A 27,640-nucleotide genomic window follows, 5' to 3' on the forward strand; every position below is an offset into this window, starting at 1 on the left:
AACCCAGAACACCCTAGCGTCCACTAGGGTGACTTTTGCACAGACATGCACCACTCTCATTTTTTCCCGGAAAGTTTTCACCAAATCAACAAAATTTGACACGTTAAGTCTTTGTGAAGTTAATCATGTTGGCTACATCCATTGGCCATGGGTGGAGGAGTTGGAAATTCTATACAACCATCCATTTTTTTCCCTTTTATGCAAAAATCTTATATGAGAACCCTAAGTTTAGATTTTTTCTCTTGAGATATTCCTAGTTTTTTACATGTCTCCCCACTATCATTTGAACTTTGGACGTGCATATGATTGCTGTAGTTTGTCTAAACAAGCTGTGGCTAGCTTATCTATCATGTCACTTGAGTAGTTTGCAGGGAATTTGACCTACAGAGTTCAATAGAGTATTCTCAGATAACTGCAGCAGGGGAGAAAAAAAACTATTTGTCCCCAAGCATGACAAATAAATTTGGTAAAGTGCATAAAAGCAGAAGACAGACTAGATTATGTAGGCAATAGAATTGCCCCTGCCCTGGACATGTGACAATGAATAAATATTCTATTCTACCCAAAAGGATATAGGATTAGGTTTTAAAACTAATCAATTAGTAATCCACATACTCTACACAGTACTGACTGTGTGGTCTATCAAGACTTCTAATCTTTTAAATGTTGTTGGATATTTTGAAAATACAGCTTTCATTGTGGTTACAACTAATATATTCATCACCTACTCAATATCACAATGATCGAGAGGAGTATACAATCAAATTTTTAGTGATAAATGAGTAGTTTCTGAACAATTATTGTAGTACAATTCCTGTCACTTTATCTATATTATGCCTCTAATTAGCTCATTGTGTAACTCATCTGCAATTTTTCAAATGTGAAATAAGGTGAAAAAATTAGTTTATGCAACAGATCATTGTTTTTCTAAAGAAGTAACTTTTATATCAATTTATTTGACCCAAATCCTGTAGGTTTTTTTCTTATTATTAAATGTTGTTATTAGCTAATTATAGAATGTGTTTTTTTAGGTCATCAAGCACAGATAAAAAAAAATACCAAAAACAAAAAAAAAATAAAACAAATAAAAATAATAATATATATATATATATAGTATTAACAAGGCAATAAGTTATTAGTGTATGGTATTAATGTTCTTAAAGATAACGTGTAATAGTTTTGACACTTGATATGAATCCCTAATTAAAATATCAGGCCAAGGATGGCTGAGAACCATGCATTATATTTTTTAAAGCATTGCAAGGGCTGTCTTTTCTTTTTTTATGGCTTACTAAAAGACAGAAAGATTCATTGAATACCAAGACTGTCAGTCTGTATTTCCCCCATACATTTGTGGTAATTGTAGTAGTGTTCACCATAACAACAAACTATTAAAACTATTAAAACAATGCTTCTTTGTGACATAATGCACATTTTCATAATACTGACTGGGTGTTCATAAGAGAATTGTTTATTATAAACCTGCAAGCATTACATAAACATTACATAAACCACAATGCATACTGTACTTACAAAAAAATAATAATACAAATTAAAAACTGATGATTTCATGATGATCCGAAGTGTCCCTTTATCAAGTATGAAATGGCGGGAAAGAACCCCTAAAGAAAGATCTTCACATATCAAGTCAACCTTCTTCTATTCACAGCCATTTACAAAAATGGCATTTACAGTAATGAAAGCAATTGTCTTAACTGACTAACACTTAATGCATGCCCATAATGCCCACATTATGCATGCCCATAATGTATACCATATGTAAACAGTGGTAAATCATTTAAACAGGCCATTGATGGCATGAGGTTTTATCGAGGTGACCCAGTGCTGAGCTCATCACACCACTTCTCAAATGCTCTTAACAGAGTGCCTTCATTGATGTCATTGAAGATTTCTAAGAGAGAAATAAGGAAAGAATATGAATTCTTCAAAATTCCTATGACTTATAAATGTGTTTTGCTATTTTAAGCACCCAGTAGAGCTTGTAATAATATATTAAAATCACCATGGATGCTTATAACCTCAGGTAAAGACCTTTGGATGAGCAATCGTACTTAATGTGAATATCTAGACTGAGAAAAATCTTGCATGGGAAAACTACATCAACAATGCTGTTTAGACCAAGGCTACATGCACTGAAAAAAATTGTTAACTTAAAAATGTGCTTCATGTGGAAACGTCGAAATTAATTGGTTTTATTTAAGCCAAGTTTATTTAAAAAACTTGTATACATTAGGTTAAACCAACAAAACTACATTTTAAGGGTTAGATCAGGCAGAAAGAGCTCTTTAAGGTGATGATTGCAAAGTCTGGTCTTTAGCTTAGATATTCTAAAAAGATTCATTGAAATACCTGCTCTTCCCAGGCCTGTGGATAAGGGCATTCGAACAAGCCCTCCGGAGTGTTGCAGTCGGTCACAAAGAGACTTCTGCACCAGAGCGAAGGAGCAATCTTGGTGCCAAACTGGCAGCTCCAGCCCAAGCATGCAACATATAATCCTGAACTTCTCCTCTTCTGTTAGTAGCCCCATTTCACAGGCCACATACACCATGTAGGCCATATCGATGTTAACCGCTTCACCATGGAGAAGAGCAGGTAGAACTTTCTAAAAGAGAAAGAGAACATTCCAGAAGGATGAACAAGGGTTTCTGATACAGTAATTGCTGCATTTTGCATGTTTGCAGCATGGGGAAAATGCTCTGAAACCAATGCAGTCTCAGTCATTTTTTCAGGCTGCCTACATTCCTAAACCAAAGTAGCTCACCTCTGAGAAGAATATTGAAAGACTTGAGGCAAAATGGATCAGTCAGTAATTTATAACCCCACCCTGCCCTTTTAAAAATAGTCAAATGTATAATAAATGAAGTGAGTTTAAGATACCATCTCAAGTTCTGGGCTGATCAGGTGTCCGAAGTCAACCAGTCTGTCAAGATCATCCTCCCATAGGTTCGGAGCTAATTCTTCCAACATGGTTTCTATTGCAACACGTGTAGATACAGAAGCCGGGTCAATGAGGTCTTCTTCTAGCGCCATAGTGGACTGGAACTTGGAGTCTAATAGGAACTGGCCCTGAGTTTCCAGAAGTTCAAACAGCCCCCTGTGCTTCATGAGTGCCATCTAGAAGAAAATTAATAAAAGATTGATCCACACAAAATACACAGCATGAAAGCAAATAACTAAGACACAATTAATTTACCTTAAGCATTTCTGCAAGCCCGTTAGATATGTGCCTCCTAGGAATGGTTTGTATAAAGGACCTATCCAAGAAGGCAGCAACAGGTGCAATGTAGGTGCCCAGCTTATTCTTGCAGTTTGCAAAGTTCACGCCCGTCTTTGCTCCCACACTGGCATCGATGTAGGACAGAAGGGTCGTGGGAACACGGATGTAGGGCGTACGCCTTCTGTAGAGGGAGGCTGCGAGACCTACAATGTCGAGGCACACCCCACCTCCAATGGCAATGATGGGCTCTGTACGTCGGTCGATACCGAACCTGTGGACTTCCTCCAGGATCTTCAGCGCCATTTCCATGCACTTGTTCTCCTCTGTAGTGGGCAGGGGCAGGATCCGGTACAGAACGTTTCGGGCCTCGAGGTAGTCGGTGACCTGGGAACCATAGAGATTGTACACAACCTCATCCATGACTATGAAGCGTTTAAGGGGCTTGCTGCTGGACTGTATGGCCTCAAGCTGTTGAGTGTCTCTAATGTGGCCCAAAAGTAGTGTGTCATTGCTGGGGTCAAGAAGGTTTTTGGTCTGAGTAACTGTATATGTGAAGGTGATGGGGCTGACCACTGTCCAGGTGGTGCCATTAGAGGAGGTGCTTTCATAACTGAAACATACAAAGCTCATAGCTCATTCTGTAGCTCCTTTTTGAGAAGAAAAATCACAAAGCTAAATATTCAAGATATTAACAATGAAATCAATAACAGAAAAGTTAAAAGCAACCTGATTGCAATCTTTATGTTCTCAATATTTTATACATATAAATCTATTTACAATATTTAAAGTATTTAAAAGTACCAAAACTTTTGACATTACATAAATGACATAATGTAAGCTTTACTGTACTTTTTTGCTGATTTATACGCACATTTTAGCAGCTGAAACTCGCCCCTTTAATCCTTGCTTCACATTTTGTCCAGCCTTGCGTTTCCATGTCCCTTTCACTTGCACCAGGCTGTACACGGTCTCCTGCTTGTTGAGGTTTTGCACGTTGTCCATTGTCGAGCTCTCCAAAGTTGGGTGACAAACGAATACTTGGCTGGTGAATTTCACGTCTACTAACTCTTAGCAAATGTTCCTCAAGGTCTCTCCATATTTGGTGCGTCAATATATATTGTCATGTAGTGCATCAGCAGGAATCAGGGAGGAGCTTGCGTGTGAAACTTATGAAAGATTCTCTCTCTCTCTCTCTCTCTCCAAAACCATGAGCTTTCAATGATCATGAACTTATACAACAAAAACGTTCACTAAATGACAAGTTTGGTGACCACACATGCATGAAACGCCCCGTGGCAGGTGAATTATGAAATATGGTGAGACATATGTTACATGAGGGCTAAACAATGGACAGGCATTCTGGCAAGCGTGTTTCATTCTCAGGACTGTCAATGATTTAAAGAAGGCAATGACTTGCATGCTCAAAGTGGTTGGGATAACAAAGATGATCCCAATATTGTACAATGTTTCAATGTTGTATTAGTTTTAATCCATTTTTAAAGGAAGATAAGGAAAAGTGGAGCTGGTTTAAAACGAAGAAACAGGTCTATCATGTATGCTGACGTGTGATAATCAACCACGTGCATGTGAAAAAGTTAGTGCAGACCCTGGTCTTGACCTTTGCATGCCACATAGTCCAAAATATCAAGTGATCCAACATTCATTATGAACTCTGGAATTACTTCTCATGTTTTCTCTTTGAGGGTTTTTTTTCTTTTTGAGAGAGTAGATAGCCAGACCTATTTTAAGTGAATATACTCATACAGAATCTATAAAGATAAACAAACAAATAAACAAATATGTCGACATTTATAGAGAAATATTTAGAAAAATGTTTAAATGCTAATATATACAGTACTGTGCAAAAATCTTAGGCACATAAGATGTTATGTGCTTAAGCATTTGTCTTAAGATGGTTATTTATACCTTCAGCTTTTGTGTGTCAATAGGAAATATAAATGTTAGACTCCCAAACATTACTTTTGCAAATAGAAAAGATTAGAACAGAAGAACAGGGAGCCCTGCAACAGATGTCATGGCCCCCACAAAGCCCCCCACTGAACATCGTGTCTGTCTGTGATTACATAAGAGACAGAAGCAATTGAAATAGCCTAAATAGATAGAAGAACTATGGCGAATTCTCCAAGAAGCTTGGAACATCCTATCTGCCAACAACCAAGAAAAACTGTGTCCAGGTGTATCTAGGAGAATTGGTGCTGTTTTAAATGCAAAGATGGTCACACCAAATATTGATTTAGGTTTTTTTTTTTTTTTTTTTTTTATGTTTACTGGTCTTTGTATGACATTAAGTGATAAATGAAAACTATTTATTTCATTATTTTGAAGACATCCTCACTATGCAACATTTTATCACAAGTGCCTAAAACTTTTGCACAGTTCTGTATATATATATATATATATATACACACACACACACACACACTATTTACTATTTACTATATTACCATATTTTTGTACTATTTTGAAATATACAGTACAGGAGTAGAGACCAAACACAAAACACCATTAAATGTAAGCCATATGACACTAAAATAATGCAATAAACATTAACTAAACTGCATAAAATATAACACACAACACCCCAATGTACATAACTATGATATTAAAAATAAGAAAAATCATAACTATTCCCATAACATATAATGAAAAGTAACAGGTCACAAAGAGACTTCTGGGAACACCCGGTTATTGTTTTTTACTGTAATGTTAACAATAGTTTACCGCAAACGGTACATGTATTTTCTAGTTAAACATAATATACATCTTAACCATTAATAATAAGGTAAAATCACAATTTTTACATCTAAAAAGCAAAATTTTTAACAATATTATATTTTAAATTGCATGTATTGTCTTGTTAAATATATTATCGTTATACCAATAAACCATTAACGTTTTTTTTTATTGTAGCATTTTACATAGGTTGTATATTTGTAGCCTACTGTACAAGCATGCAACTTTTTTTATAGCAGTGAAAAACCATACATGACCATCCTACTATATGTGTTTTACATATATTGCCATACATTTCTATATGGGACAGGTTAGATTAAGCTCAACAGAGAGCTATAGCATCCCTTTCTCATGAAAACAGCTGCAATTTGACATAATGCAGATAAAAGAAGTATTGTTTTTTTTAATTATTATTATTATTATCGATCGCCAATCTAAAATGTGTTATTGCATGGTGAAGTATCATCTCCCCTGAGCAGTTAAGGTGACATGTCAAGAAAAAATATTTTGCAATTATTCAATGACCTGTCACCTAATACACTTTAAACTACAAAAAGAAAAAGGGAAAACATTTGTGCAAGTGTATTACTCCACTGTTTGACACATTGACCCCAAAGGATAGTGCACACCGGTGCTTTGGGGGGCATTGGACGGGGGATGACAAAGGCCAGACATCAGAATACCCCAAAGACCCCCCGCCCCCACCAACCCTCAATGTCAACCTCAAAAGTCGCAGTTACGTAGTCCACGTGCGCGCACGTGAGACAGCTGCACAGCGAAACGTAGGAATGCTCACACTGCAGATTCGTTAACTTGTGTAAGTTTGTGACGTGACAATTTGCGTAACATTTAATACCTGGTAGGTGGATTTGTGCAACGGGGAACACCGCCAACACAACCCTCCAAATTCAAACTACGAGGATTCGCTATGCAAGCAGCAAAAGGTAGGAATGAACAGATTTACTTACGGCCCCATACAGAGCGCGGATGACAAATGAATGCGTTTATATGACAAGCCAGACTGAAAAGATTCTGAAAGAGCGTACGTTTTGTTTGTTGCAGAAACTATTGCCTACATTCACTGCTTTACAAACGATACTGAGTCCAAGACCATTTACACATAAGCTGCCGAAAATAACTGCGGATCTCTGAGTGCAATAAGCGGGATTCCAGTATCAGGGTCCACTTGTGTTGCTAAACACGGTCAGGTTAGTGACCAGTCAAGTTAGTGACCGTGAAACGTGTTTGCGTTCTCCGCGCGGTTTTTTTTTAATTTTTATTATTATTATTTTTTATTTATTTCCATGTAAACATGCGCTGGACGGACGTCTTTGACCGTTACGACGTTTTTTTATTTTGTATTATTATTTATTTATATGTAAACATGCGCTGGCTGGACCGTTTTTTGTTGTTGTGTTTTTTTTTTTTTTTTTTGCCTCGATTTTTGACAGTGTCAAGTTAAAAGAAACTTTTTAAAAAGTTCGTGTTTTTTGGGCAAGTACATGTTTGGTGTGAACGGTGTTAAAATATATTCAGTTCCCCACGGGCGCAAAAATGGGAAATGCAGTATATGCAGTGCATAGGAGCGCCGCACGGGGTGGGGGCGCCATTGTGCCAAAATCATTCTTTGAAAATCTGCTTTCATAAAACGATATAAATAATCAAAAGCTTATTTGTTGAAAGGAAACATTTTTATTTAACTTTTGTTTAGCATTTAAATGAGTTCAAATTTTATCTGAAGTCTTATTCTAAGTCTGTCACAGCATGAAATAATTAGACAAGAAAGAAATAAGAAATTGACAACACATTTAATTGCAATTCTTGAATTATTTTTGAAAATATACTTTTTTGTACTTTTACTACTACTTTGTGTTATTAAATTGTGTTCTGAATTGTTTATTTGTTACACTTTGAAGCAGTTTGAAAAGTGTTTATACAGAAAGAAAATCATTTATGCTTCCGTTATAGGTGCAAATATTTTTGTCACCATCGCATGACTTTATTAAAATATAGTTGGAATGACTCCAAAGACCATATAACTTGTCTATGGATTTATTTATTTTTATTTATTTGTGTGTGTGTGTGTGTGTCTGTGTCTGTGTGTGTGTGTTCAGGTATATATAGTTTACGAAGACTATTCACTAGGCCTATTCTATATTATACACATGTAATTATGCTATAAACAAACACTCAAGCATCCTCATAAAGCAAAATGCTTAAAAAAACATACTAAATGAAGGATTTTTTTAATGTAAAAATGCAGAACGTTTTCTGTGAGGGTTAGCGTTAGGGGATAGAATATACAGTGGCAAGAAAAAGTATGTGAACCCTTTGGAATTAATTGGTTTTCTGCATTAATTGCTCATAACATTTCATTTCATCACAAGTATAGACAAATACAATGTGCTTAAGATAACAACACACAAACAATTATAGTCTTTCATGTCTTTATTGAACACGTCCCATTAAACATTCACAGTGCTGTGGAAAAAGTAAGTAAAATGTTTACCCCCCCCCAACACACACCCCACTTCAATAAACTATTTTAATAAAATAGTTTATTAAAATATGGCCTTGGCACACTGGACAAATGAAACATATTTGCCTGGATAACATATTGCTAGTGGTGCCAGCCACTGCAGCTCTCACATTCAATCTGAAAGAGATAATGACATTGACATCACATGAGTATGAATTTATTCATACAAGATCATGTCAGGTTAATACACATTTGAATTTTGTAAAGCAAACTGAAATTCCACATTAGTTTTCATTTTAACACACTAAAATGTCCACTCACAGTGTCTTCTGTGAAATGATATTTGTACCAAAATACTAAACACAAATCTATAAAAACAAGTGCATCACAAACACAAAACTAAAACATAACATTCATAATATTGGTAATGATAACATATATACTATTTCCTATCATCACAATTAAAAAAATAAATCCTTGTAATAAATGTATTATTTATTTTTTTCCATCAATTCCCATGAGAACTGGTGCCTCTGCACACTAAAATAATAATAATAAAGGTGCCACAAGAACAAAGCATAAATCAACATTTTATGTTGCAAAATTATATTATGGCATATATTGATAAGTGACCCACAGGTTGTTAACTGTGATAAAGGCAGAAACTTGTTTCTTGTTTCCAGTAGAAATATTTAAACATCTTTTGTAAAGCAATTTTTCTATAAAGTGTTAAGACTCACTGAAAGTATAACTTGTTTTATTTTTATTTCTTGTTTTCTGACAGCCAGTTACAGTAGCATTGAAACCTTAATTGTTAATAAAGCACCTCTTTGTGGAAAAATTTTACACAACCTATAAATTGTTGCAAAAAAATTACTAAATAATGTACAACAGAAGATCACAATTAAGAATTTAAAAAGCTGCGGGGCGGTTTAGTGGCTTAAGCTTGCTTTCCTGTATCCTAAAATGGCTGTAGTCATTCGTGCAAGAATGCAAAGCGCACAGACTAATCAAAAGCACTTTTGGCAAATGGTCAAATGTTACAGAAATGTAAACAGTTGTAGTTTAGTCTAACTTTGTCAATGTTTAATTACCTTTTCGAAATAATCCTTGAGACAAGTTGAACTTGAGTCGTGACGGTGGTGTGCCAACATTTTCAGTTCCACTTCAATACGCATGTCAGGATAATTCATGAATATTCATGTATGCTCCGCCCACTGGAACCAAATATCTCAGGGACTGAATATGTTGTAACAATGGCCCTTAAGAGATTTTGTGGCATGAGACAACGTAATAATTTTTAGTGGGGAAAGGGTGCGCGAGCTGCAAAACATGAAGCACTTGTTGTTTCTTCAAGTTACTACACTGTACTCAACTCTTCCATACGTCGTGAGGTGTTTATTTATGGAAATCTCAGAGCTTGATATGGAAACACTGGAGAGTTTCAAGTCGTTGTTCACCCCTTCGCAGATGTCCAGAAGACTTCTAGAAGCTGCGCTTCGGTTCAAGGAAAATTTGAAACAAATACTGGATCGATTTTCAGATATTTATCTGAAAAGATAAATAGGCCATATGCACACATATTAATATTGACTTATAGTAATTTTAATATTAGTTGACCGCAGGGGTGGACTGGGCATCGGGAGAACGGGAATTTATAACCGTTTTGAAATTGAGAAAATGTATTTATTTTTTTATATCAGGGCCCCTGGGTTGGCTGAGAGCCTGGTTGGGGGTCCCTGGGTCTTTTGATGACTAGCTGACAAAAGTCAGTTGAAATATCTTATTAATTTAGACACTATATGCAAAATAATACAATTTAGATTACTTGCAGATTCCTGGGTCCACTTAACATTTACAAATTGTACTAAATTGTACTATGCTACTAATTTCCTAATTTGGATTTTGGAATGACTGACATTCTCAAGACAAAAAAATAAAAGACCACATGGTCATGTTATGTTGTGTGGTACTAATACATCCTGTCTAGTAGTGTTATGCAATTAATGCTCTCTGCTAAATCTTAGTTTAGGGCAATTAACAGGTGAGGCTGTAGAAAATCTACTGTATACATATGTTAACTCAATAATATACATGCGTACTGTTAGCTCATATGCATTTGGTCTAAACTCGTTCTTAATGAGATTACAGTATATATGACCTTACACATAATAACACGCAATCTAACAATGCAATCACAGACTGCTTAATAGCTACGAATGCATCGTTTCAATCGTAGTTTCAGACACTCCTGTGGAGTTCATCGTTGAATACCTGCTGAAGGCTAAAGAGATAGCGGAGAAGAATGTAAATGTTCCGGCTGAGCTGCGTGATAATCTGCAGAAGGCCCTGGACATTGCCAGTGGACTGGATGGATACCTAGAACAAATGAGCAGCCAGGAGAGCAAACCACTGGCTGAGTTGTTTAGGTAACTATTCACATGTAGCCCTGCGTGGGTTGAAGATTATTATTTCTGTGAATTACGTGCTTTTGTTTGGGGTGTGTGAATGTGTGTTTGTGGTTAGACTTTGTTTATCATTAAACTATTTGTGCTGTGCATTTTTTATTTTGGCTGCCATTTATATGTGATAAAGGGTGTTATGCATGTTTTTGCAATGTTTTATGATATCGGTTAATATATTTGATCTAATAATTATAGTTCTTATTTATTTTCTTAAGGAAATCAATTTCTCATGACTGGGATAAGGTGTATGAGGATGGAAAAACCTTATTTAGGCTTCCTGTTACATGCATCACTGGACAGGTAGAAGGTATAAATCCAAATCTTTACAAATAAAATTTTTATTAAAAACAGTTGCAACATATTTGCTATTAAAATCTTCATTAATCATTTTGTGTTCCATATGTTTTATCCCACTATGGTTAGCCTTTATTAGTGGTTTTAAACTGATTTTGCTTCATGACGCAGATTTTGTATTGGACAAGTGGCAACTCAATACAGTACCACAATTGTTTATTGTAAAAAATTTAAAGCTGAAGTGTGTAACCCAGCTTAATATTCAGAGACAACTGTAAGCCATTTGTAGGTACATTTTCTCAAAAAACTGTAAACACCATGGCACTATAAATATTCCTCAATTTGGGGGGCCTGGATAGCTCAGCGAGCATTGATGACCTATTGACTACGACCCTGGAGTCGCGAGTTCGAATCCAGGGCGTGCTGAGTGACTCCAGCCAGGTCTCCTAAGCAACCAAATTGGTCCGGTTGCTAGGGAGGGTAGAGTCACATGGGGTAACCTCCTCGTGGTCACTATAGTGTGTGGTTCTCACTCTCGGTGGGGATCATGGTGAGTTGTGCACGGATGCCGCGGAGAATAGCGTGAAGCCTCCACACGCGCCATGTCTCCGTGGTAACGCGTTCAACGAGCCACGTGATAAGATGCGTGGATTGACGGTCCTCTGCCACCTGGATTGAGGTGAGTCACTTCACCACCACGAGGACTTAGAACGAATTGGGAATTGGGCATTCCAAATTGGGGAGAAAATAAATAAATAAATAAATTCCTCATTTTGTTTTGAGGGACCCGCACATACTGACACAATTGACTCAATTAAGATTGACTCAACCAATGGCATGAGTTGGGGGCAGTATTATCTGTTTATTAGATCAACAGAAGCATGGGTCATATTCAGAAAGCTGTTTGAAAACAAAAGTTTATTTTTGCAATTCTGTTCCGTGGTGCTAGTGGTGCGCTTTAATGCTTTTGCAGCTAATAATTCACCATATAAAACACATTGTGACATATTGTTGCAAGTGAATCTGTATTTAAAGCAGTCTAGGTTCAATTTACCTGCTATGTTGCATAGTTCTTTTTTTCTTTTTTTCAAGCAACTTGTCCATGTTGGCATCTGCCTAACTTAGCTATCTTCTACCAAAAGTTGATAAGCCTATTTGTTTTTCTATGCTAACTGTACACAATCATTTGGTTAGTTGCATTTAACTACATTTAGCATTTGTTCCCTGCTATCTGTGACCCTATTAGAATACACTTGGGACCCATTTTTGGTTGCAACACACCAGTTGAGAACCACTAGCCTATGCTTAATCGCTCTGATCTGATGCATGCACAAACTGTTTTTTAAGAATGATTGTTGTCATTTTTTAGGTCAAATATTGAAAATGCTGGTCCACATGAGCAAGGCAAGGAGGATATTGGAAATAGGAATGTTCACAGGATATGGAGCCTTATCAATGGCTGAGGCCCTGCCAGAGGATGGTCAACTCATTGCCTGTGAGCTTGAACCTTATCTGAAGGACTTTGCTCAACCTGTATTTGACAAGTCTCCACATGGCAAAAAGATAACAGTGAAGACTGGACCTGCTATGGATACCCTAAAGGTGGGGAAAACAATCCCCATCAGCCTCACCTTTCAGGCTTCACTGACATGAGCAGCACTAGAGTGTCCTTCCCTGCAAGCCTTCCTGTTGTAACTCATTTTGTAAAATATGCTGCAAAATCCTCTAATCAGCTCAATACAGTTTAGTTTATAGTCAGCTAATTAAAATAGACCCCATTTACTTTCTTAATACACATTCCTGGTCTCATTGTAAAAAAAAAAAAAAAATCAGTGCACATTATTCCAACTTTCATATAGTAAAAATTGGCTGCCAATACCATTTTATGTTAACTTTAAGTTTTAGAAAGCTCTTGTTTTGTTAGTGATTTTTGTAGTGAATTGTAAACATTCTAAAATGTGTTTTGTCTGCTCCATATTTTATTCTCATCTATTTTGCAGGAATTAGCTGCTACAGGAGAACAGTTTGACATGGTGTTCATTGACGCAGACAAACAGAACTACATCAACTATTACAAGTTCCTTCTGGACCATAACCTTTTGCGCATAGACGGTGTTATATGTGTAGACAACTCCCTGTTTAAAGGGAGAGTTTACCTCAAAGACTCAACAGATGAAACTGGAATGGCCTTGCGAGATTTCAATCAGTTTGTCACAAATGATCCTCGAGTAGAGCAAGTTTGTATATTCTGATGTTCTTACATATTCATGCAAGACTTTGCAAATTCCTTGCACTTAAGGCCTAGCATAAATTTTGCTTCATTACCTAAAGAAACGAATAGTACTTTTGATAAATGCTGAAAATCATCTACAGTAACATGAGAAGACTTCAGTCATACTTTATAATTTTGTTGTTGTTATTGTTTGGCAATACAGACAATTTTATGTATTTGCAATCCGAGTTATTGTCAACCATTGTTTGATCCCTGTTTAAAGGTCATTATTCCTCTGAGAGATGGTCTCACTATCATACGAAGAGTGCCCTACACACCTCAAGCAAACACACAGGTATTTTCTTATAATTCTTCAGATGTTTCCAGGCTCAAATTATTGTTTTATACTGTAGGTTTGTGTTTATGCATATTTGAGAGCAAATTTATGCCAGTTAATATTTCCCAACTGATCCAAAAATTAAAAGGTTGTTTTCTTAACCTAACCTTTGACTTATATGATATCATCACAAAACCAAACAAAACTACTAAGCTAGATTCTTACCTTGATGCTCACAGCTATGATTGTGGTTTGGTTTGTAGAGCACTGTGACCTATGACGAGGTGTTCCGAGGAGTGCAGCGGAAGCCAGTGCTAGACAGGTTATGTTTGAATGGAAAAGTGGCCTATGTGACCGGGGCTGGTCAGGGCATCGGCAGGGCCTTCGCACATGCTCTCGGAGAGGCAGGAGCCAAAGTAGCCATCATAGACATGGACAAAGAGAAAGCAGAGAGCGTAGCCCATGAACTGACTTTGAAAGGTGCGTGGTATTTTCACGTCCTTGTGTTTCAGGGGTGCTGAATCACCATGGATCACCAGGACATTGGCATGTGAGAATGTTTGGAGTGAAAAGTTTCTGCAGGGCTTGATTTTGCCAGTAGATGGGGCCCTGGTATCATAGCACCAAACTTAGAATGATGCTGGTTTCCAGGCATTCCAAGTTATTGTTTTAAATCTTTTGTCCCTTAATATTATTGTTTCATAGTGTAGAGTTTATTATGTATAATGTAGTGTTATGTAGTTGTCTGGTCTTTTATTTATTATTTGGTATTAATAAATAAAGTAATGATTGATTAAGTAAACAGGAAAAATATGTGATCACTATAGTTCCACTTCTTATTTACAGTATGAGTGGATGTGCATTTTTCATATATAGTGAATTTATTTCTATGTTTCAATATCATTTCAGGTATTTCAAGCATGGTCGTTGCTGCAGACATTAGCAAAGCAGGGGACGTTCAAAAGATGATTGACGACATTGTTTCAAAATGGGGCACAATTCACATCGCGTGTAACAATGCTGGTATCAACAAGAACTCAGCCAGTGAGGACACCAGTCTAGAGGAATGGGACCAAACCTTTAATGTCAACCTCAGAGGGACTTTCATGTGTTGCCAGGTACCCCACTATTGATATACTCCTCTTACCATACTGTATATTCCTGCACAAAAAAGCCATTTAGGTCGGGCTTTGCTCATAGGTTTCATATTAATGAAGTTGCATTGGTAGTTGACAAGCAACATGTCCACACACCCAGATTGTAGGTTAAAATTTGTATGAATATATAAGAGAAAGTGTGAGAAAGTTTTTCACCATTTTTAAGCACCTTTTATATTTTGTAGGTTATTTAAAGGGATAGTTCACCCAAAGTGTAAATCAGTAACTCATCGTTACATTGTTTCGAGCTTGTATGTTTTTCTTTTCTTCCATGGACCATAAAAGGAGACGTTATGCAGAATGTTAACCCTAGTCACCTTTCACAATCAATGAATAATATTTTCAGTGCAATAAAAGAGAACGGTGACTGAAGATAACATTTAACTTAACATCTCCTTTTGTGTTCGATGTAAAAAAGAAAGCCATATGAGGGTGCGTAAATGATTCCAAAATGTTAATTTTTGGGTGAACTGTCCTGTTAAATGGTCCCACAGTGTGACAAATGAATTTTTAAAAGTACAAATACTATTTTCCATGTGGCTCTCAATTAATGTGAGGTCATAAATACTGCATGTTTAATAGTTATTCAAGAATTGTTTAAAATAGTGTAGGACATGATGCTTAAAATTAATGTCAACTACTTGTATAAAGTCAATGCTTGCTGATTTCATAGACCCACAGTTGCCGTTACTTGTATTTACCCGAACTTCTGCAGATTTAGAATTGGTTTTTTATATTAGCAACAACTTTTCCATTAGTTTCTGACATTTTCCGGGAGACAGAATAAAACCATTGATGGGGAAGAGAGAGGTGTGAAAGAAAGTGATTTTTATACCTACAGCATTAGAAGACATTAAATCTTGGCAGGCATCCGATAAATCAGAGTAAAGCTGTTTTACACAAAACCGAGAGGGTGATGGAGATGCCTCACGTGCATTAAAACAAATGCTGTGAGTTTTTGACACTTTTTGTCTCTCTCCTACTCCAGGAAGTGTTATTTCTCTCCCTGTAGACGTGGAGGTCTGATTAGTGAAGGTGTCAATACTGTGATGTTTCTCTGAAAGCACATTTGTCTCTTCTCTCCCTCAAATTACCGCCTCAGGCGGCCGGTCGTGTCATGCTGAAGCAAGGGTACGGCAAGATAATCAACACAGCTTCCATGGCCAGTTTAATAGGTGAGTGATGATTTTTACGCTGCCATAAGCTGAGATATTACACCGTCTCTTCCCTCTGAATTTAATACTCTCATCAAACGGAGGGGTGGGGTTCTAAAAAAAGAAAGAAAAGTTGACTGCTGTGTTTCAGATACTGTTTGTTATGAAAGCCTCTAACTGAGATAGCAAATGAAAGGGATAGTTCACCTAAAAATATAAAGTTTGTCATCATTTACTCACCCTTGTACCAAATACTGTGACTTTATTTTTTCCTTGTAACAAAATGAGATATTAGGCTGAATGTTAGTTCTATCAGGAAGACTCGCAGACTTGAGTGAAATTTAAGATGACATTTATTTGTTGAATATAAAACAGAAATGTAATGTCTCTCTTTGGCGTAAGCCCCGTCTGGCGGTTTGAAGAAGTTGTACTCGGAACCATCATATCCTGCCGGAGATAGGAGGCAGGGGCGAGGAGCCTACACCCGTGCAGGACGGGACTCAACTGGTGGTGGTGGGGTGGTGGAGGTTGCCATGTTAGCACACTGAAATGCAATGTGATAGATTGTGAGCAGACTTATAAAGCAATGGCTTACATGTGATTGGCTAGGAGTTACCTAGCTAATGGTGCAACGATGTACAGCTGCTAGTCTTCCCGCTAGAACTACGCTGCGCTTACATTTACTGACAGCCTCAGGCCATGTCCACATTAAACCGTTTTAGATTGAAACTGATGTCATTGTTTTCCAACGTATGCGGTTATGGAGCGCGTTTTCGAAAGTCTTTGTGTTCAATAAAGGAAAATGGTTTTTAAATGTGAAAAATGTAATTAATCTTTAGGTTGGCAAGCAGCCTTCCGTACCGTTTTAGCCATTGAACTACTAAAAGTTGACTAAATAACTTTTTAGCTAAAGATATAAACATTTAAAAATTTACAGTTTTCCCTTTTTTGGAAAATGGAATTAAAAATATGGATGACACTATTTTTGTCCAATAAAATGCTTTCTTGAGTGAGAATGTCCCTTCCTCCCAGTTACATTAGTTGCCCATCCCAGGACGGCATTCTAGTTATGTCAAAATGAGAAAAACCCAAATTTTCCTGAAAAAACTAGCCTTTTTCCATTTTAAATGTTTAAATGTTCACATATGTTCACCAAAGATGTGGAAACACACATTTTAACTTACCTAGCAGAATGAATATGTTTGTCATGGAGGCCCCAACTGGCATAGTAATTTAAATGTGGAAATTAAAATATTCTTTTTAGTTTTTGTAGTCTTTGCTTTTCCTTTTTTTTTTTTTTTTTTTTGTCTGTGTACAACCCCTATCTAAAATTCATTGGCCCTTTTAACTCTAAAGTCCATCAATTGTATTACCTCTCACAAGGCTGTTGTTGCATCATTATATACAGTATATGAAAACCCTGTTATGCTGTTCAAAGGCTGTATATTGCAACCTGTGATTCAGTCTCGTGTAAAGGGACTTCCTGGTATGCTGCCAGTCCCGGGGCTTTTACTGCGGAGAAAAACGGGTGTTTGATTTTTATGCGGCCCGCTGTAAAAGAACGTTATTGGTGCCGCAGCATAACACAATGCCTCCAACAGGTCCCTCACTGTGCAACAGCAGCACTCCATCAACAGTGTAGTCAAGTAGCCAATAAACTTGTGTACCATATGGACACTAGTCCCAACTGTGGGCGCAACCTGTAACACAGAAACATGCTGCTACAGGAAGTGGAGAGAGAGAGAGAAGGTAAGGAAAGGGGGAGGGAGTGGAGGGCAAAACGAAAAAAGTGATCAATTACTCGCATTACATACATTCCTTCAGGAATTTTCTTTATTGGCCTGGACATCTGTTATAATATTGTCATAATGTATAATCAGATGGGGCCTGTTGGAGCCAGGTTGGGGAATACATCTTGAAAGTCCAATTAAAATGCACAATGACAGTGCCCCTGTCCACCTGCTGAATAGCAGACTGTTTTTCCCATCTGCCATTTAGTTCTGCCATTACATTTCATTCCCCTATCTTTTAAGTGGATGTGCAGTATGTGCAACCACTTTTAAAATACCTCTTGAAATTTTGGGTTTTTGTTTTTTGGCCCATAAAGATGTGACCTAACATGGGAGATAGGTGGCATCATGCATTTACACAAAGTTATACCTGATCAGGCTGGCTGTTAATGGTATAGTTCACCCAAAATGTAATTTTTTTATATTCATTTACTCATTTGCATATTGTTTCAAACCCATAAGACTTTCTTTTGCAGAATGCTCACATTGGTTTTTTTCATACATAAAAGCATATAGTGACCTGAGGCTGTCAACCTCCAAAAAGCACAACAAAAAAAAAAAAGAAAAAAAAAACCTAAAAGTAGTCGAATGAACCGATACTGAACCATAAAATAATATTGTGTGAGCTACAGTCTGAAATTTAAGTCATTATTCACTGAAAATCTCTGCCATTGCACTAACATTTTTATTAGTGCTTGCACATATTCAAACTTGATATGCGACGAAGTATCGCACAAATTTGTACAGGTTTAGAATGACATGAGGGTGAGTAAATGATGACATAAATGTCATTTTTGGGTGAACTATCACTTTAACACTCACATCCAATGGCATTGGATGGAAATCTGACACTGATGACATAATTCTGACCTGCAATCTTTGAAATGTTCAAATCACAGAGCAGACTTGTTTCCTGGCTTTTAAAAAGGTGAAACAGAAATCTGGATGGATGTTAAACGTCATTTAAGATATGACTTCCTCTCTCTCTTTCTATCCCCTCTTTATCCCCCACACCTACTGCTCTTTAAAACTACAACACTCTTTAAAACATCAATACAGACCGATCTGAGGAATAAAAGGCCAGATGGCTCCTCTCGTCACTTTACCAGTGGGGATTAATACTTGTTGGCCCTTTTCAGCACTGATAAGACAGACTTTGAGGTTTAAAGAAATAGTTCACCCAAAAATGAAAATTCTGAAAGAAAGCCATACGGTTTTTAAAAACAAAATAACATTGAGTAAATGATCACAGAATTTTTATTTTTGGCTGAATTATCCCTTTTAAAGCTTGTTTGCAGGCACAAAATGTGCTCAAATTATAGCACTACATCACTGAGCCCTGTTTCCTGCAAAAACCTAGCTCAACCCAACTTAACAATTGTCCAGTTAGCGTTTCTCCTTTAAAACAAACGAGGGGCCGGAGAGCACAAACCTGTCTCCACAGGACCGGCCGCTGCCTTCGCACAGCTGCGCCTTATTTATCATCCCATTCCCAACCTCTGTAATTTGGCAGTGAGATCACCGGGTGACGAGGTTAACTACTAAAGTTGCATGTAACTTGGAGCCTCCCTCATGATGATTAATCAAGCAAGCGCCTTTCTCCCTGCATCGCATGCAGTGTCGAGCATCTGTGATAGTTAAGGCAAACAAATGCCATTTTGCCTTTGTTCTTGAAGATGATGCACACCGAACATCCTGAGTAATTAATTTTACATCGCTTCATCTGCGGGGTCCCAAAAGCTAATGAAAGTGTTTTCATGTCACATTGGAGTTCAAGGCCCTCTCATTGAGTTATGAAGGGAATGAAGTAATCAGGCCCTGTATTAATCACATCTACAGGTCATTACAGAGTAGGAAATGGATTTCAAAGTGTGTTTTAGAATTACTGTTAAAAAGTTGGTTTATTACAATTAAATTTGATTTATTTGTGCAGCGTTTTTTGCAATACTTAATGTTTTAGAGCAGGTTTATCAAATAAGGGTTAAGGTTTAAGCCACCATTTCACGGCATCTGGCAGACGATAGACCAGAAATAATTCATCTCCAGTGGAGAGTGGCACTGGGGCCAGTGGAGTTCTGACCATCTGCAGAATTTTCAGATCTAATTTGAGTTTCAGATGCGGTAAATATACAGGTGCATCTCAATAAATTAGAATGTCATGGAAAAGTTCATTTATTTCAGCAATTCAACTCAAATTGTGAAACTCGTGTATTAAATAAATTCAATGCACACAGACTGAAGTAGTTTAAGTCTTTGGTTCTTTTAATTGTGATGATTCTGGCTCACATTTAACAAAAACCCACCAATTCACTATCTCAAAAAATTAGAATACATCATAAGACCAATAAAAAAAACATTTTTAGTGAATTGTTGGCCTTCTGGAAAGTATGTTCATTTACTGTATATGTACTCAATACTTGGTAGGGGCTCCTTTTGCTTTAATTACTGCCTCAATTCGGCGTGGCATGGAGGTGATCAGTTTGTGGCACTGCTGAGGTGGTATGGAAGCCCAGGTTTCTTTGACAGTGGCCTTCAGCTCATCTGCATTTTTTGGTCTCTTGTTTCTCATTTTCCTCTTGACAATACCCCATAGATTCTCTATGGGGTTCAGGTCTGGTGAGTTTGCTGGCCAGTCAAGCACACCAACACCATGGTCATTTAACCAATTTTTGGTGCTTTTGGCAGTGTGGGCAGGTGCCAAATCCTGCTGGAAAATGAAATCAGCATCTTTAAAAAGCTGGTCAGCAGAAGGAAGCATGAAGTGCTCCAAAATTTCTTGGTAAACGGGTGCAGTGACTTTGGTTTTCAAAAAACACAATGGACCAACACCAGCAGATGACATTGCACCCCAAATCATCACAGACTGTGGAAACTTAACACTGGACTTCAAGCAACTTGGGCTATGAGCTTCTCCACCCTTCCTCCAGACTCTAGGACCTTGGTTTCCAAATGAAATACAAAACTTGCTCTCATCTGAAAAGAGGACTTTGGAACACTGGGCAACAGTCCAGTTCTTCTTCTCCTTAGCCCAGGTAAGACGCCCCTGACATTGTCTGTGGTTCAGGAGTGGCTTAACAAGAGGAATACGACAACTGTAGCCAAATTCCTTGACATGTCTGTGTGTGGTGGCTCTTGATGCCTTGACCCCAGCTTCAGTCCATTCCTTGTGAAGTTCACCCAAATTCTTGAATCGATTTTGCTGGACAGTCATAAGGCTGCGGTTCTCTCGGTTGGTTGTGCATCTTTTTCTTCCACACTTTTTCCTTCCACTCAACTTTCTGTTAACATGCTTGGATACAGCACTCTGTGAACAGCCAGCTTCTTTGGCAATGAATGTTTGTGGCTTACCCTCCTTGTGAAGGGTGTCAATGATTGTCTTCTGGACAACTGTCAGATCAGCAGTCTTCCCCATGATTGTGTAGCCTAGTGAACCAAACTGAGAGACCATTTTGAAGGCTCAGGAAACCTTTGCAGGTGTTTTGAGTTGATTAGCTGATTGGCATGTCAAAATATTCTAATTTTTTGAGATAGTGAATTGGTGGGTTTTTGTTAAATGTGAGCCAAAATCATCACAATTAAAAGAACCAAAGATTTAAACTACTTCAGTCTGTGTGCATTGAATTTATTTAATACACGAGTTTCACAATTTGAGTTGAATTACTGAAATAAATGAACTTTTCCACGACATTCTAATTTATTGAGATGCACCTGTATAATGTGCGACTAGACCGGTTGCGACAGCCCGACCAGATGTAATGTATTCCATTGAAAACCATGAGCGTGAAATAAGATATCAATGCTTTTTGTAAAACTAAACTTTATTTATTCTATTGCCTGCTACTTCAACAGATTGTACAGTTATGAATGTAGAAGTCAGAAATGGTTATTTACATTGCAGAATATATTACAAAAATGCATTCTTGATCAAATTTGCGATTAAATGTGTAGGCCTTGATCTGTAATTTATTTCTGCACATGCAAAACCTTCATATTTAAATAATTTCTATAAATATTTCCTCCCTATATACCGAATTATTACTATGTTGTTGTTGTTATTGTTGTCATTAATTATCATAATATTGTAATTCTGAAATTTTGGTAGTACATGAGGCCAAATGCAACAGTCATATGTGAATGTCTGAGACAGTGAAAAGGCTCCTTTTAGGGTTAGATGGTAGGAAACTGAAACAAAAAAATATATAAATCTTTTGAGTTCATTGTACTACGAAATAACTAATTGTTCTATGACTAGTTAGAAAATGTTTAATCGTGATTAATCGCATAATTTTTCGTAGTTAATCGCGATTAATCACAGATTTTGAAGTGCTGAAATTTGACTCCATATATAGTTCTTTGCCTGTCAAAATGCATTTATTTCCATCTTAAGAAAGAAAACAAAACAATAAGTAACAATATAATGCTTTATTAACATTTTCCGAACAAAGCCTTTCACAGTATAAAGATAGGAATGCACTAAAATAGCGTCAACTCAAGTAACATTAAACGTTTCCCAAAGTCTAATTGGGAGGTTGATTCATTGAATTAGTCCCTGTAAGCTGAGTATTCATTGCAATGGGCATTCATTCTCATAAACTCTAATCCTCCACAACATTAATCTTCCAGCAGACTGTGGCTGTCCACTTTGCTACAACAATCGTGAAGCCACGTTCATGATTCACATCAGGGCGTCAATGCCAGCGTCAAGCGCTGCTTTGTACTCCACATAAAAAGAGCTTTCAGACAAAAACGTCTCATTTTGCATTTTGTTGATAGTTAAGACTTGATGTGCTTCTGTGGTAAATAAAATGCTTGTTATATAGACTGAAAAATACTTGATTTCTTTCACAAGTCCCATCTGGTCTTGTTTTATACATCAAATAGAGTTAGGAGGTCCTTTTTCCATCATTTTATCACTAACATGGATTCGCTATTGTGGTGTGTGGGCGTCAGTGTAACGACTCCGGGCAGACAAATCACAAAGATTCTGCCCTTCCAACCAGTGTTTATGCTGTATTAACCGGAATTGCGTTAATTGCATTTGAGAAAAGTGTTATTTTCTCACCTTTTCTCCCCAATTTGGCATGCCTAATTCCCAATGCTTACTAGGTCCTCGTGGTGGCGTAGTGACTCGCCTCAATCCGGGTGGCGAAGGACGAATCTCAGTTGCCGCCGCGTCTAAGACCGTCAATCCGCGCATCTTATCACACGGCTAGTTGAGCGCGTTACAGCGGAAACCTAGCACGTGTGGAGGCTCATGCTATTCTCCGCAGCATCCACGCACAACTCGCCATGCACCCCACCGAGAGCGAGAACCACATTATAGCGACCACGAGGAGGTTAACCCAACGTGACTCTACCTACCCTAGCAACCGGGCCAATTGTTGCTTAGGAAGCCTGACTGGAGTCACTCAGCAGTCTTTTTATTATTTTAATATGTCCCTTGAGCTTCACTTATAATATTATTAAAGTTTTTTGCACTCATGTATATGTAAAAGAAGATCATTTTCCACCCTCATTCTGACCCTCTGTCAGAAACACTCGGTTTTGGTACTTCTCATTTAAGACTTGACAGTAAACACCCACTGTTATGATTGGCTCTCTCCTTGCCATCTCACTGCTCACTGCTACTGGGCAGGGCCACATAAGTGATAAGGTAAAGTAGGCATTAATTTGTTATTCAGATGCAGATGTCTACCACAGTGTGACATCACAATGTGGAGGTAGTAGAGAATGAGTCATTTTGGCAGCTTGGTTGCAACAAATGCTCTTTTTGCAGTTTTGAGTTCTGAAACTTACAGTATAATTTCTCATGTCATGACCCCTTTAAATGTGTTGTCTCCCCCTTATCAGTTCCCCATCCACAAAAACAGCTGTCCTATAACACATCCAAGGCTGGGGTGGTAAAACTCACACAAACCCTGGGCACAGAGTGGATCGACCGAGGTGTTCGAGTCAACTGCATTTCTCCGTAAGTTTGAAAGTTTGTAGACTGCTTTCTCGGATGAGTCAAGATATCCCTGCAACACATTTTTATTGTTGTTAACATGATTATTTCCCATTTCATGCAAAGCACACCATATCTACACATGCCACAGTTCTTGCCAGTATTATGCTTCAGAATATATAACACATGAATCAATGCCAACTTTTCGTGCAAACAAAAAAAAACAAACTCTCTTCATATGTACATTGCACCAATCAAGCAAAGCGAAATGTTTTGATATTTAAGTGGAAACTTAATTTGTTGTGACAGGGTCAAAATGCATTATTTTCCACATTGGGCTGCTCAGTTGAGTCTCACTTACTAAATTACAGTGTGAAACAGTGCAATCCGGCTTAATTAGATGACGTCTAGGGGGATGAGTTGAGCAAACAGTTTCTTTAATTGTTATATTCAATTAGGGATTCAAATTAGCCTCTTCAGCTGAAGTGTCAGCAAAACAATGGCAGCCTTGTTTGTATCTATTTGTCAGCACGGTTCTTCTGAGGAAAAGGACAAAAAGAGAAAGTGGAAGCGTGAGCGTGTCGCTCGAAGCAGAGCATCCCCAAGCTCTTCTGATTCCCACAGCAAATCCGCAACTCACGCACACATTTATGCTCTTTATTCATTTCTATATAGCGCCTGCTAGTCTTATGATTTTAATTTGCAAGGACGCAATTTTTTCCTCTCCCCCTAATCCCCACCCTTCCCATAAACATGGGGTCTCTCAATGGGCCCCTGATTTCTGTGAAGTGATGGTCTGTAAATATGCATATGGGTGGGGGGACCACAATTAGCTTGTGTGAGGTTGACTGCCACCTGATTTCATTGGCAACTTTAGCCGTGACAGTGATAAGCCACGTTATCTACGAAATTGGCTGAGGGAAAACAGTAAGCCTTTGATTGCCAGGACTGCTTCCCAGATAAAGCCACGCTGAAGAGAAATATAATTGAGATTTGAATTTGTTAACCAGAAGTGTCACACGCCACTTCAGCGCCTCTAATTTAGCCCCAGCGTCGGATATGGTATCATTGCGAATGGAATGTATTTGGCCAGGCGTAAATGGCGGGGAAGGCCGTTGGAGATTTCGTCGGCAGTTTTGTACAGTGTGAGAAAAGACAAGTTGTATTTCCCATGTGCCTGCCTTGGTGTGAAATACATTTGTTCAAATTTAGTGTGCATTTACTTTATCTAGGGAAGAAAGCGCCACTGAAGTTCTCACGTGTCATTTGATTTTCACCCATTGGCTTCAACTTACAGTGCTGCCTAAAATAGGCATTGTTCTTAATATTAAAGTCAACATGACACAGCATTCACAACCCATTTTACTTCTGAGTTAACCAGAATATAAAAAAAATATGTAGGGCAAGACTTGATTTTATCCATTGGCAATATACTGGATCTACAAAAGTAGGTGTTTCACACCAAAATGGAGCCAGATTTAACTGAGTTTGCAGAAGATTGAGGAGAGGATAAAACATTTCACCCACAAATCAAGACGCATATTTATTTGAGCCTCCACCTGCTATGAACAGTGACTATGACTAAAGTTCACCTATGAGAGCATTTTGAAATATCCCAATAGTAATGTTTGTTTTTCAAATCTATAATTATTTGCTATTATTGCTGAAACCTTTATTACATTAATGTTTAGCATGATGAAATGACTGCTTAATTACTTTTGGCAAGATTTTAGAAAGACTGCTTTACCAACAGCAATAGCCTAAAACAAATACTTTATAGCTATTTGGATGTTGGTTCACACTGACCGATAGCCTATATGGCCTAGAAGATGTCATCTGAAAAGGAAAGTCATTTCAGAGACGGAAGATATTGTCAGGAATCTGCATTAAGGAAATAAATTATTAATCATTATTAATGAATAATTATACATAAAGTTTATAATAACTATTTATTAATTATAAACTATTAATAAATAAAACTGGCCAACTAAATAATTACATTTTGTTTATGGTCAATTTTGATTTTATGTTGACTTTACTGTAAGACTTCTGAAGTTCCATCAGTCTGTAGTGTATCAATCAAAGTATCTATCCATTAAAGGCCAATGCACTAGTGCAAACATCACAGAGCTGTTCCAGTATTGAAGTCCTTGAAGGACAACCAACTTTACTTTATGTCACCATGACTGCTTTAACAGAAGCAATTGGCCCTGAAACAACACTGTTTCCCTGCCTCTCATGTCTCTCTCTTTCTCTTGCTCTCTCTTTCTCCACAGTGGTATTGTTGACACCCCTCTCATCCATTCAGAGAGTCTGGAGCCTTTAGTTCAGCGCTGGCTGTCAGATATTCCAGCCGGACGACTGGCTCAAGTGACAGACCTCCAAGCTGCTGTGGTTTACTTAGCATCTGACGCTTCTGACTACATGACAGGGCATAACTTAGTCATAGAGGGTGGTCAGAGTCTGTGGTAAAGAAGGTTTGCCTCTCAGATTCAGCTATACTGTCTCTGCCACTGCTCTTTGAGGATACTCAAGGAGTAACTTGTGTCATTTGTTACTTGATTTTGATGATGCAGTACATTGGTGAAGAGATGTACTGTACATTTTAAGCAAAGGGGCCAGTGACAAACTTAGCAAGTAGTCTGTCATTTGTAAGCAACTCTACTTCTTAAAGGGATAGTTCACCAAAAAATGACAATTCTGTCATCATTTCCATTTACTTTTTTTCTGTAGAACTCAAAAGGAGACGTGAAGCAGAATGTTTACACTGCTATTTTACATACTAACTCTCCAACAAATGTGGTGACCATAGCTGTATAGCGCCAAACCATGTGACGTGTCATTAGGGCGTGTTTACATACTGATTGTGATTCGCCAAGTTTGAATATGCATGAGATTTGAGAGAGGGGAAGATTATCAGTTAGTGACAACTAAAATTTTGGTCTGTTCCTCACACAAGCTATTGTAATATACAGTATAGTCAAATGGACTACTTTAATTGTGTCCTTTTCGAGCTTGAAAGTCCCTGGTCACCATCCACTTTTATCGTATGGAAAAGAGCAGCGTGGACATTGTGAAAAATATTTCCTTTTAAGTTTCACAGAAGAAAGGGTGAATAAATTATGACACTTCATTTTTCTGTGAACTCTTTTTCTGTTTAACTGTATTTGTGCATTATTTAATGGTTTTGTATGAGATTTTTACATTTGCACACTTCGGCAATAAACAACGCCTTCCACAACATGTTTTGGGAAACAGTAGTTTTGTTATTTCAGTTTAAAAGTCTGAGACACACATTTCATATTTATTTGTGTTAATAATTTCAGTAATTTCTTTATTTTATTGCTCCAATCCAAATATAATGAATTAGCTACCTGTTTAAATTTGCCATGGATCTCTTTTTTTCCTCTTTATTTTTTTTCATTCATTATAATCCAGGGCTGTCAATCGATTCTAATTTGTAGTCAAATTAATTGCATGATGTGCCAATAAGTAATTAAATTAATCACATATATCAATGTTTGTGAAAGGCCCCCAAATAAAGGTAATTTATGATATAATAATTAAATAATTATAAATATATAATATTATAATTCAGATCATTCATATACATTACATCATATACATATATTGTTATAAAAAGCAAGTAAAGCAGTAAGCAATACAAAAAGTACAAACATTGTATTATTTAAATATAATTTAACATAACCCTATTATTGGCTAATTCTGTATGCGCTATTTGGAACGTCTCACTTTGGTTGCGTCGCGTCTCGCTTATTTTTTGTGTCTCTTGTCATAAGCGCTGTGATTTTGGGA

At 37.4% G+C, this 27,640-nt stretch overlaps 2 protein-coding genes across 3 annotated transcripts; one reads left to right on the top strand and one right to left on the bottom strand.

The window, feature by feature from the left end:
- Positions 1-1,455: 1,455 nt before the first annotated feature.
- On the bottom strand, positions 1,456-4,778 carry LOC127449114 (2-epi-5-epi-valiolone synthase-like). Its single transcript, XM_051712303.1, has 5 exons — positions 4,110-4,778; positions 3,215-3,848; positions 2,899-3,135; positions 2,371-2,623; positions 1,456-1,912 (listed from the first exon to the last, which is right to left on the bottom strand). Exons 1-5 carry the CDS (start codon positions 4,238-4,240, stop codon positions 1,827-1,829), a joined length of 1,341 nt encoding a protein of 446 aa, XP_051568263.1. The 5' UTR covers positions 4,241-4,778; the 3' UTR covers positions 1,456-1,826.
- A 1,964-nt stretch (positions 4,779-6,742) lies between these two features.
- LOC127449111 (uncharacterized) lies at positions 6,743-27,067 on the top strand. 2 transcript variants are annotated; one of them, XM_051712297.1, is made up of 12 exons: positions 6,744-6,936; positions 7,055-7,200; positions 10,711-10,900; positions 11,152-11,243; positions 12,600-12,832; positions 13,231-13,467; positions 13,726-13,797; positions 14,043-14,259; positions 14,689-14,897; positions 16,039-16,111; positions 23,731-23,848; positions 26,101-27,067. In XM_051712297.1, exons 3-12 carry the CDS (start codon positions 10,860-10,862, stop codon positions 26,294-26,296), a joined length of 1,488 nt encoding a protein of 495 aa, XP_051568257.1. In that variant the 5' UTR covers positions 6,744-6,936; positions 7,055-7,200; positions 10,711-10,859; the 3' UTR covers positions 26,297-27,067. The 2 variants fall into 2 exon arrangements, with proteins under 2 accessions (XP_051568256.1, XP_051568257.1); XM_051712296.1 differs by lacking the exon at positions 7,055-7,200 and having other exon boundaries at positions 6,743-6,936.
- The last annotated feature ends 573 nt before the right edge of the window (positions 27,068-27,640 follow it).

This window comes from Myxocyprinus asiaticus, chromosome 12 (assembly GCF_019703515.2).
Source record: "Myxocyprinus asiaticus isolate MX2 ecotype Aquarium Trade chromosome 12, UBuf_Myxa_2, whole genome shotgun sequence".
NCBI lineage: Eukaryota > Metazoa > Chordata > Actinopteri > Cypriniformes > Catostomidae > Myxocyprinus > Myxocyprinus asiaticus.